This window comes from Heterodontus francisci, chromosome 4, assembly GCF_036365525.1.
Source record: "Heterodontus francisci isolate sHetFra1 chromosome 4, sHetFra1.hap1, whole genome shotgun sequence".
Lineage (NCBI taxonomy): Eukaryota > Metazoa > Chordata > Chondrichthyes > Heterodontiformes > Heterodontidae > Heterodontus > Heterodontus francisci.
The window spans coordinates 6293186-6305748 of NC_090374.1; the positions used below are offsets into that span (position 1 = coordinate 6293186).

At 45.5% G+C, this 12563-nt stretch overlaps 1 protein-coding gene across 6 annotated transcripts in view; it reads right to left on the minus strand.

Moving 5' to 3' along the window:
• Positions 1-12563, minus strand: part of LOC137368875 (calcyphosin-like protein) — a 54719-nt gene that overhangs the window by 14813 nt on the left and 27343 nt on the right. For 3 of the 6 annotated variants that reach the window (XM_068029101.1, XM_068029099.1, XM_068029103.1), the window contains exon 6: positions 11035-11122. The exons of 2 other annotated variants lie outside the window; for them this stretch is intronic. Coding sequence is in view for 1 of the 4 variants with exons in the window: in XM_068029100.1 (XP_067885201.1) it covers positions 11021-11122 (102 nt within the window). In the remaining 3 variants the exon portion in view is untranslated. Of the gene's footprint in view, positions 1-114; positions 11123-12563 lie in introns of those variants that run through there. One more of the 6 variants, XM_068029100.1, reaches the window with a different exon arrangement.

The following is a 12563-nucleotide window of genomic DNA, read 5'->3' on the forward strand; positions in this document are numbered from 1 at the left end:
TGCTGTATCATTTCATGATCTCTAAATCTCATTAAGAGTCAAATCCCATTATCACCCCACATAAGGTCATTACCAAATAAAATTTGATAGTGACAGAACACAGTTGGCATAGCATGTAATCAAAAGGCACTTTAATGTTCATTTTACCATAGCCTATAACAATTGAAGGAAGAGAAGATTTGTGCAAAGCAAAGGATGACACGAATTCTGAATCTCCACAGTGGCTGAGTCTGTAGCAAAGGCTGAATGATGAAATTAGTCCTGGCTTAGCCCCCCTGTGTTTTGGTGCCTCTAGAAATTTATTTTTAATTTTTTTCATAGGATGTGGGTGTTTCTGGCAAGGCCAGCACTTGTTGCTCATCCCTAATTGCCCTTGAAAACTGAGTGGCCATTTCAGAGGGCAGTTAAGAGTCAACAACATTGCTCTGGATCTGGAGTCACAAGTTGACCAAACCAGGTAAGGACAGCAGATTTCCTTCCCTAAAGGACATAAGTGAACTAGATGGGTTTTTACAACAATCGATGATAGTTTCATGACACCATCACTGAGACTAGCTTTCAATTGCAGATTTTTATTAGTCGATTAAATTAAAATTCCACCAGCGGCCAGAACAGTAGCCTGGGCCTCTGGATTACTAATTCAGTGACATTACCACTCTGACACTGCCTCTCCCTGGTAGAAAGTGCTGGAAGAAAGCTGAGTCACAACACCCAGTGTGTTACACATAACATTAATTCTGGCATCCAATGACATTTTGACCAGAGGTCTGATATCGCTGTTTCCTGAGTCAGTTTGGTGCTGCATACCATACCATTTCTCAGACTGCCTTAAATCCATCAATTTGAACTTGTAATGTGAGGCACATGTACCAGTACAGGGGTGAGTAGAGAATTCTAGAAATACTCAGCAGGTCAGGCAGCAGTTATGCAGGAAGAAACTGAATTAACTTTCAGTTCGATGGCCTTTCATCACAACTGGAAAAGTTAGAAGTAATAGGTTTGATGCTCTTATGGAGGCAGGGAAAGGGGGAGGGGAAGAACATAAGGGAAGGTCCAGATAAGGTGGGAGGCAGGAGAGATAAATGACAAAAAGGATAATGACACAAGACGTAAAGAGATGGTAATAGTTAAACTCAGTACTCTGACATGTGCTGCTAATGCTTCGGCTGATGTTATTTGCATCTCTTCACACCTATGTTTGTTTCTTCACTTGTCCCATTACTGTCTCCTTTTGCTTCGCATTTCATCATTTCACCTCTCTTGCCTCCCACCTCATCACAGACCTTCCCTTTTGTTCTTTCCCCCTTCACCCACCTCTGCACTTGCTTAAAACTTGTTACATCTCTAAATATTTTCAGTTCTGATGAAAGGTCACAGATCTGAAACATTAACTGTTTCTTTCTCCACAGATGATCCCAGATCTGCTGAGTATTTTTAACATTTTCTGTTTTTATTTCAGACTTTCAGCATCCACAGTGTTTTGCTTTCTGTACAGGGCAATGTGTGTGTGTGTGGCCGATCTCCCTGCTCCAGCCTCACATCCAACAATGGGAAGGAAACACCAAGAAATTTCAGGAACCAGGGATTTCTGTTAAATGGGACAGTCCAGGCTCACTGAGGCAGATAACTGGGGCAAAGGCTACAAACACTCAGTGAGCCTGAGACTGAGTTGCTGAGTGAACTTTGTTATTTATGCAGCTGCTCCCTCCCCGCACAGGCTCTCTCTTTCACTGTCTGCACTCCAGAGAATGAGAGCTGTAGGGGTTTCTGCATGATGATATCCACATGTCCAGGTCACGTACTGTACTGCCAGAATTACCTAGCTCCCATTCATAGCCTACACGACAGACTCATTCTCTACTGGGGAACGTGTCACTCTGTAGCAGGACCCCAGGTTACAAAAACAACCTGCATTTATATAGCACTTTAATGTAATAAAACATCCCAAGACACTTCACTCAAGTCGCTGATGACACAAAACTAGGTGGGAACGTGAATTGTGAGGATGATGCAAAGAGACTTCAAGGGGATTTAGACAGACTAAGTGAGTAAGCAAGAACATGGCAGATGGAATTTCTTAAATGGTGAGAGATTGGGAAGTGTTGATATCCAAAGGGACCTGGGTGTCCTTGTTCATGAGTTACTGTAAGCTAACATGCAGGTGCAGCAAGTAATTGGTATATTGGACTTTATTGCAAGAGGATTGAACACAGGAGTAAAGATGTCTTGCTGCAAATGTATAGAACCTTAGTTAGACTGCACCTGGAGTGTTGTGTACAGTTTTGGTCTCCTTACCAAAGGAAGGATATACTTGCCATAGAGGGAGTGCGACAAAGGTTCACCAGACTAATTCCTGATAGGGCGTGATTGTCCTATGAGGAGGGACTTCCAAAAGGCATTTGATAAATTGCCACACAACAGATTTGTAAGCAAAATTATAGCTCATGGAATAAAAGGGACAGTAGCAACATGGATACGGAATTAGCTGAGTGACAGGAAACAGAGAGTAGTGGTTAATGGATGTTTTCAGGCTGGAGGAAGGTTTATAGTGGAGTTCCCCAGGATCAGTGTTGGGACCCTTGCTCTGCCTGATATATCTTAATAACCTAGACCTTGGTGTACAGGGCACAATTTCAAAATCTGCGAACAAAACCTGGAAGCAATGTGAACTCTGAGGAGGATAGTGTAGAACTTCAAAAGGACATAGACAAGTTGATGGAATGGATGGACAAGGAGCAGATGAAGTTCAATACGGAGAAATGTGAAGTGATTCATTTTGGTAGGAAGAAAATGGAGAGAGAATATAAAATAAAGAGTACAATTCTAAAGGGGGTGCAGGAGCAGAGGGTCATAGAGTCAGAGTTATACAGCATAGAAACAGGCCCTTCGGCCCATTGTGTCCGTGCCAGCCATCAAGCACCTAACTATTCTGATGCCATTTTCCAGCACTTGGCCCATAGCCTTGTATGCTATGGCGGTTCAAGTGCTCATCTAAATGCTTCTTAAATGTTGTGAGGGTTCCTGCCTCTACCACCTCTTCAGGCAGTGCGTTCCAGATTACAACCAGCCGCTGGGTGAAAATAATTTTCCTCAAAACCCCTCTAAACCTCCTGCCCCTTACCTTAAATCTATGCCCCCTGGTTATTTCCTCAGGGAAAAAGTTTCTTCCTATCTAACCTATCAATGCCCCTCATAATTTTGTATACCTCAATCATGTCCCCCCTCAGCCTTCTCTGCTCTAAGGAGAACAACCCTAGCCTATCCAGACTCTCTTCATAGCTGAAATGCTGCAGCCCAGGCAACATCCTGGTGAATCTCCTCTGCACCCTCTCCAGTGCAATCACATCCTTCCTATAGTGTGGTGCCCAGAACTGTACACAGTACTCCAGCTGTGGCCTAACTAGCGTTTTATACAGCTCCATCATAACCTCCCTGCTCCTATATTCTATGCCTCGGCTGATAAAGGCAAGTATCCCACATGCCTTCCTAAACACCTTATCTGCCTGTGTTGCTGCCTTCAGTGATCTATGGACAAGTACACCAAGATCTCTCTGACCTTCTGTACTTCCTCAGGTCCTACCATCCATTGTATATTGCCTTGCCTTGTTAGTCCTCCCAAAATGCATCACCTCACACATCTATATCATCCTGTAATCTAAGGCTTTCCTCTTCACTATTTACAACACTACCAATTTTCGTGTCATCTGCAAACTTACTTATCATACCTTCTATATTCAAATCTAAATCATTAATGTACACTACAAACAGCAAGGATCCCAGCACCGATCCCTGCGGTACACCACTGGTCACAGGCTTCCACTTGCAAAAACACCCCTCGACCATCACCCTCTGCCTCCTGCCACTAAGCCAATTTTGGATCCACTTTGCCAAATTGGCCTGGATCCCATGAGCTCTTATGTTCTTAACCAATCTCCCATGCAGGACCTTATCAAAAGTCTTACTGAATCCCATGTAGACTACATCAACTGCTTTACCCTCATCTACACATCTAGTCACCTCCTCAAAAAATTCAATCAAGTTAGTTAGACATGATCTCTCCCTGACAAAGCCATGCTGATTATCCTTGATTAATCCCTGCCTCTCCAAGTGGAGATTAATCCCGTCCCTCAGAACTTTTTCCAATATTTTCCCAACCACTGATGTTAGACTCACCAGCCTGTAATTACCTGGCTTATCCCCGCTACCCTTCTTGAATAATAGTACCACATTTGCTGTCCTCCAGTCCTCTCCTGTGGCCAGAGAGGATTTGAAAATTTGTGTCAGAGCCCCTGCTATCTCCTCCCTTGCCTCACATAACAGCCTGGGATACATCTCATCTGGGCCTGGGGATTTATCCACTTTTAAGCCCGCTAAAAGAGCTAATACTTCCTCCCTTTCAATGCTAATATGTTCAAACATATCACAAACCCCCTCCCTGATCTCTACACCTGCATCGTCCTTCTCCATAGTGAACACAGATGCAAAGTAATCATTTAAAACCTCACCTATGTCCTCCGGCTCCAGACACAGATTGCCACTTTGGTCCCAAATGGGCCCCACTCTTTCCCTGGTTTTGCTCTTGCCCGTAACATACTTATAAAACGCCTTAAGATTTTCCTTTATCTTGCCCTCCAATGTTTTTTCGTGTCCCCTCTTCGCTCTCCTAATTACAGTTTTAAGTACCCCCGACACTTTCTACACCCCTCCAGTGCCTCCGCTGTTTTCAGCACTCCGGATCTGCCATAAGCCTCGTTTTTTTCCTGATCCAATCCTCTTTTTTTTATTCATTCATGGGATGTGGGCGTCACTGGCCAGGCCAACATTTATTGCCCATCCCTAATTGCCCTTGAGAAGGTGGTGAGATGCCTTCTTGAACCGCTGCAGTCCATTTGGGGTAGGTATACCCACAGTGCTATTAGGAAGAGAGTTCCAGGATTTTGACCCAGCGACAGTGAAGGAATGGCGATATAGTTCGAAATCAGGATGGTGTGTGACTTGGAGGAGAACTTGCAGGTGGTGGTGTTCCCATGTATTTGCTGCCCTTGTCCTTCTTGTTGGTAGAGGTCGTGGATTTGGAAGGTGCTGTCTAAGGAACCTTGGTGCATTGCATCTTGCAGATGGTACACACTGCTGCCACTGTGCGTCGGTGATGGAGGGAGTGAATGTTTGTAGATGGGGTGCCAATCAAGCGGGCTACTTTGTCCTGGATGGTGTCGAGCTTCTTGAGTGCTGTTGGAGCTGCACACATCCAGGAAAGTGGAGAGTATTCTATCACACTCCTGACTTGTGCCTTGTAGATGGTGGACAGGCTTTGGGAAGTCAGGAGGTGAGTTACTCGCTGCAGGATTCCTAGCCTCTGACCTGCTCTTGTAGCCACGGTATTTATATGGCTATTCCAGTTCAGTTTCTGGTCAATAGTAGCCCTTAGCATGTTGATAGTGGGGGATTCAGCGATGGTAATGTCGTTGAATGTCAGGGGAGATGGTTAGATTCTCTCTTGTTGGAGATGGTCATTGCCTGGCACTTGTGTGGCGTGAATGTTACTTGCCACTTCTCAGCCCAAGCCTGGATATTGTCCAGGTCTTGCTGCAATTCAATTTGGACTGCTTCAGTATCTGAGGAGTCACGAATGGTGCTGAACATTGTGCAATCATCAGCGAACATCCCCACTTCTGACCTTATGATTGAAGGAAGGTCGTTGATGAAGCAGCTGAAGATGGTTGGGCCTAGGACACTACCCTGAGGAACTCCTGCAGTGATGTCCTGGAGCTCAGATGATTGACCTCCAACAACCACAACCATCTTCCTTTGCGCTCGGTATGACTCCAGCCAGCGGAGTGTTTTCCCCCTGATTCCCATTGACCTCAGTTTTGCTAGGGCTCCTTGATGCCATACTCAGTCAATGCTGCCTTGATGTCAAGGGCAGTCACTCTCACCTCACCTCTGAGTTCAGCTCTTTTGTCCATGTTTGAACCAAGACTGTAATGAGGTCTGGAGCTGAGTGGCCCTGGCGGAACCCAAACTGAGCATCACTGAGCAGGTTGTTGCTAAGCAAGTGCCGCTTGATGGCACTGTTGATGATACCTTCCATCACTTTACTGATGATTGAGAGTAGGCTGATGGGACGGTAATTGGCCGGGCTGGACTTGTCCTGCTTTTTGTGTACAGGACATACCTGGGCAATTTTCCACATTGCAGGGTGGATGCCAGTGTTGTCGCTGTACTGGAACAGCTTGGCTAGGGGCGAGGCAAGTTCTGGAGAACAGGTCTTCAGTACTGTTGCTGGAATATTGTCAGGGCCCATAGTTTTTGCAGTATCCAGTGCCTTCAGTCGTTTCTTGATATCACGCGGAGTGAATCGAATTGGCTGAAGTCTGGCATCTGTGATGCTGGGGACTTCAAGAGGAGGCCGAGAAAGATCATCAACTTCTGGCTGAAGATTGTTGCAAATGCTTCAGCCTTATCTTTTGCACTGACGTGCTGGGCTCCCCCATCATTGAGGATGGGGATATCTGTGGAGCCACCTTCTCCAGTTAGTTGTTTAATTGCCCACCATCATTCACGGCTGGATGTGGCAGGACTGCGGAGCTTAGATCTGATCCGTTGGTTATGGGATTGCTTAGCTCTATCACATGCTGCTTACGCAGTTTGGCACGCAGATAGTCCTGTGTTGTAGCTTCACCAGGGTGACACCTCATTTTGAGGTATGTCTGGTGCTGCTCCTGGCATGCCCTCCTGCACTCTTCATTGCTCCATGACATCCTTGACCCTAGCACCAGGGAGGCAACGTACCATCCTGGAGTCACATTTGCGGCCACAGAAACGCCTATCTGTAAGCTTTACAATAGAATCCCCTATCACTATAGCTCTTCCACTCCTTTCCCTTCCCTGCTGTGCAGCAGAGCCATCCGTGGTGTCACAAACTTGGCTGTTGCTGCTTCCCCTGGGAGGCCATCTCCTCGCAACAGTACCCAAAGCGGTATATCTGTTTGAGAGGGGGATGGCCACAGGAGACTCCTGCACTACCTGCCTGCGGCTACTACTCCGCCTGGTGGTCACCCATCCCTTTTCTGCCTGTGCAGCCATTACCTGCAGTGTGACCACCTCGCTAAATGTGCTATCCACGACTTCTCAGCATCGCGGATGGGGGTATATGTGCATAAGTCATTGAAGGTGGCAGGACAGCTTGAGAGAGCAGTTAATAAAGCATACAGTATCCTAGGCTTTATTAATATGGGCATAGCGTACAAGAGCAAGGAGATTATGTTGAATTTGCATAAGACACTAGTTTGGTCTCAGCTGGTGTATTGCGTCCAGTTCTGGGCGCCGCACTTTAGCAAAGATGTGATGGCATTGGAGAGAGTACAGAAAAGATTCACGAGAATGGTTCCAGCAATAAGGGCCGAAGGGCCTCTCCTGCGCTATATTATTCTGTGATTCTGTGATAGGGAACTTCAGTTATGAAGATATTTGAAGATGTTCGGACTGTTTTCCTTGGAAAAGAGAAAGCTGAGAGAAGATTCGATAGAGGAATTCAAAATCATGAGGGGGTCTGGACAGGAGTAGACAGAGAGTTCCCACTTGTGAAAGATCGAGAACGAGAGGGCACAGATTTAAAGTGATTGGCAAAAGAAGCAAAAGCGACATGAGGAAAAACATTTTCAGACTGCGAGTGGTTAGGATCTGAAATGCACTGCCTGAGAGTGTGGTGGAGGCAGATTCAATTGAAGTATTCAAAAGGACATTAGAATGTTATCTGAAAAGGAAGAATGTGCAGAGTTACGGGGTGAACGGAGGGGAATGGCATTAGATGAATTGCTCTTTCGGAGAGCCGGTGACAACACGATGGGCCGAATGACCGCCTTCTGCGCTGTAACAATTCTGATTCCGAGAGATTCAGGAGGCTGGGCCTGTTTTCTTTGCAGTTTAGAAGAATGAGAGGTGATCTCATTGAAGCATACAAAATTCTTATAGGGCTCGACAGGGTTGATACAGAAAGGATGTTTCCCCTGGCTGGGGTGTGTAGAACCAGGGGACACAGTCTCAGAATAAAGGGTTGGCCATTTAGGACTGAGATAAGGAGGAATTTTTTCACTCAGAGGATGGTGAATCTTTGAAATTCTCTACCCCAGACAGCTGTTGACCCTTAGTCATTGAGTATGTTCAAGACAAAGATTGATAGATTTTTAGATATTAAAGGGATATGGGGATAGTGCAGGAAAATGATGTTGAGGTAGATCAGCCATGATGCAGTTAAAAGGCAGAGCAGGCTCAAGGGGTCGAATGGCCTACTCCTGCTCCTATTCCCTATCTTCCTATTTTATCAAATAGCCCTGATAATAAACGTTGACATAAGGATAGTAGTGAGAAAAGATTTTGCCTCGGAATAGCAGAAAGTAGAACCTGTATGGATGGAGAAAAGAAATAACAAAGGTCAGAAAATACTGGTGGAAGTAGTTCATAGCCTCTCTTAATAAAACTCCGTCCAAGAGTATAGCTAATCAAGAAAGAGGAGCTTGTAACAATGGCTATGCAATATTCGTGGAGGGATGTAATTTTCATTACAGACGGGACAAATCAAATTGACAAAAGTAGTTTGGAGGAAGAGTTCAAGGAATGCATTTGGGAGTTTCTTAGAACAATATGTCGTGATCCAACCAGGGAAGGGGCTATTTTAGATCATGTTTTGAGTAATGAGACAGGGCAAATGTGTAACGTCAGAGTAAGTGATCCTCTGGGAAAGAATGATCATCATAATATGATAGAATTTCACTGAATTTGGGAGTGGCGTACATAGTAGATTGGGACATTAGAAGGATGACAGTAAATGAACAATGGTGAACATTGAAAATTTTGGAATATTTCTTAAAACAAATTTGACACCAAGCCACATAAGATGATATTAGGGCAGGTGACTAAAAGCTTGATCAAAGAGGTAGGTTTTAAGGAGTGTCTTAAAGGAGGAGAGAGAGGTCAAGAGATTTAGGGAGGGAATCCCAGAGCTTAGGGCCCAGACAGCTGAATGCATGGTCGCCAATGGTGGAGAGATTAAAATTGGGGATGCTCAAGAGGTTAGGAGAGCAAAGAGTTCTTGCAAGGTTGTAGGGCTGGAGGATATGACAGAGATAGGGAGGGTCGAAGGCATACAGGGATGTGAAAACAAGGATGAGAAATCGGACACAGCCAAGGAATGATCCTTAGGGACACCAGAGGTAAGCATGCAGGAGCAGGAAGAGAAGACACTGGAAGTGATTCTCTGGCTATGACTGGATAAGGAAGAATGGAACCAGATGACATCTGCCCACCCAGATGGATGACAATAGAGAGGTGCTGGAGGAGGATGGTGTGGTCAACCGTGTCAAAGGCTACAGACAGGTTGAGAAGGATGAGGAGGGATAGTTTACCATTGTCACAGTCACATAGGACATCATTTGTGACTTTGATAAGAGCCGTTTTGGTACAGTGGCAAGGGTGGAAACCTGATTGGAGGGATTCAAACATGAAGTTCCAGGAAAGGTGGGCGCAGATTTGGGAGGCAACAACACGTTCAATTTCTTTGGAAAGGAAAGGGAGGTTGGAGATGGGGCTGTAGTTTGCAAGGACAGAGGGTACAAGGATTGTTTTTTTGAAGAGAGGGGTGAAGATGGCAGATTTGAAGGAGGGGGACAGCACCTGAGGAGAGAGAACCATTACCAATATCAGCTAACATGGTGAGCAGGAAAGGAATTGGGTGGTCAGAGGTTTGGTGGAAATAGGGTCGAGGGAATAGGATATGGGTCTCATGGGTAAGATGAGCTGGGAGAGCGCATGAGGGGAGAGAGGAGAGAAACTAAAGAAAGATACAAGTTCAGCAGTGAACCCAGAGTGAAAACAGGATCAGTATCTAATGTATTAAAAAGTTAAACCTGGGACTTTGAGTGCCTTCTGACCAAAAAAACCAGGAAGATGCTCAAAAAGGTGTCCCATCAAACACTCCCAGGGCAGGTACAGCACAAGTTAGATACAGAGTAAATCTCTCTACCTTAAATCTGTGTCCACCGGATTACCGACCTTCTTACTAGTGGAAGCAGTTTCTCATTATTTGTGCAATCAAAACCCCTCATAATTTTGAACGTCAATTAAATCTCCCCTTAACCTTCTCTGCTCCAAGGAGAACAATCCCAACTTCTCCAGTCTCTCCACAAAATTGGTCCCTCATCCCTAGTACATTCTCCTAAATCTCTTCTGCACTCTCTCTGAAGTTTTGGCAGCATTCCTAAAATGTTATGCCCGGAATTGGACAGAATACTCCCACTGAGACCCAACCAGTGATTAGTGAGACTTTAGCATAACTCCTGTGGGGCACATTGAGGGACAGGCCATTGTTGCAATGCACTGTACTGGCTGATCTTGTAGATTCCATTTACTCTCTTGCCAGTAAGCTAATCTGCATCATTGTCCACTGAGGGACTTGATGTGCTGATACGCAGTGAAGCCAGGCTTCAGCTCTGACGCTTGGACTGGAGACACCAGCACAGGTTGGTTACTTCAGCTGCAACTCCAGGAATTGGCACTGTCAGAGTGATAGGACACAGTCTCTCGGCTGAACTGGGACTCTCTGCCACAGGACACTTATCAAAGGGAGGGAGCTGAGCTTTTCCCCTCAGTCTCCTACAGACGTGGTAATGCAAAACGCTCACTTCACCTTTCAGCCACGGAACACTGGGGCAGGAGAAGTTATTCAGAACAGATTAATTAAGATTCCATCCATCCTGAGGTCTGCAAACCACCAGCACCAGATTGTTTCCGGGACTAGAATCTGCAGTCGCATAAGCAATAGAGTCACTGAATGCAGGAACACACAAACATTACACATCAGTGATTACAAAAAGAGGGAAAAAAATTAGCCTCAAATTAATGACAGTAAATACAAGTCATTCCCAGTCAGAATCTCGGAAACTGGATGAGGTTATCCAATCTTTATCTGCTTTGTTCACAGTCAGCACTTCTCCGAATAGTAAAATCTAAAAATTAGGGTTCATCATAATCGCCAAGAGCTCTTCATCATTAGGATGAAATAGGCATCATTGTCAATAGAGGCACTTACTCCTGAGTAGTAATTTAAAAATTCAACTTTGGTGACCTGCAGACAAGAGAGACAAAAGGAGCTGGCATCAATTGGAAAACACACACACACTCATCAACACCATTAGAGAACACACACTCAGTGAGTGAGAGAGAGCAAGAGCATGTGAGAGAGTGCGCAAAAGAGGGAGAGAGAGCAAGAGAGCGCACGCGGGCAAGTGCAAAAGAAACAGTGAGTGAGAGAAAAAGTGAGAGAGACAGAGAAAGTGAGAGCGAAAGAGAGAATGAGAGAGAGCAAGAGAAAGAGAGAAAGCAAGAGAAAGAGAGAGAACAAGAGAAAGAGAGAGAGAGAGCAAGAGCATGAGAGCGAGTGAGAGTGAGAGTGAGAGAGAACGTGTGTCCCTTGATGCCGGTATTGAGTATTTGTACGTGTGAATGCCTGTGTGCGAGAGTGTGTGAGTGCGTTGGTCTCAATGGTATAGTGTTTCTGAGGGAATATGTGCATTAGTATCTCTCAGTGCTGGTGTTGAGTATCTGTCTGGTGCTGGTACATGCATGTGTAACAGTGCAGTTAGGAAGAATCAGACAGAACTATGACAGTTAATCCTGGGTTAGGAATAATTTCAAACGCCAATCATTGGCATTGAAACAAAACATTCAATGATACCTCATAAGGGGATGCACCCTGATTGGCTGAGAATTGAAAGGAGACATGCTGAGGTATCAGTGAATCACAATGATGGATTCAGTCAAGTTCAACACATCACCCCATGAATCAGTGTGAGGTCCCTGCAATCCATCATTGGCATCATTCACTCTTCCGTTACAATGTTAAAGGTGCTGAGCTATCACTTGGAAAGAGCTCCTGGGGTTGATCAGCATCATGGGTGGTCGATGCCCCTTGAACCCTATAAGGCGACCTAGCATGGGGTTATTTCATGAACGACAGGTACAAAGATCAGGAAACGATTACACAACAATTAGGAATCTACAGGGTGTGGCTGCTTTGAGTGCTGGACATGGGCACAGGATGTCAGCTTGGTTTAATGATGCATCATTTTACATAAACTATATGTATAATTCCAGTGAGAGGCTCACAGAGATCAACTCCAGATCAGAATTGGCCTCAGTGCAGGGTGGGTCAGCGTGCTGGGATGGCAAAGCACCTTTAACAAATCACATACCGTGCAAGTAATTTTTTTGCTGTGAGGTTCTGTAAACACATGGGTTAGTGGAAATTACAGAGCAGAGGGAGAGAGGCTCAGAAAGACACACAATTCTCATTCAACACCACCAGTGACTGGGGAAGGACAATCGCAGAGTGGAGGGGAGCACGGTGAGGGGGAAGAGGGAGGGTGCTGGCAGTGAGGGGGCTGCGAAAGGTATGACAGCAAAGGTGGCCCTCCGCAAAGTGGGGGGCTGCGAGGGCAAAGGACCACAAGGGGGGTAGGTCACAAGGCGGAAGCTATGAGGGAGGAGGCCAGGAGAAGGGAGAGCTG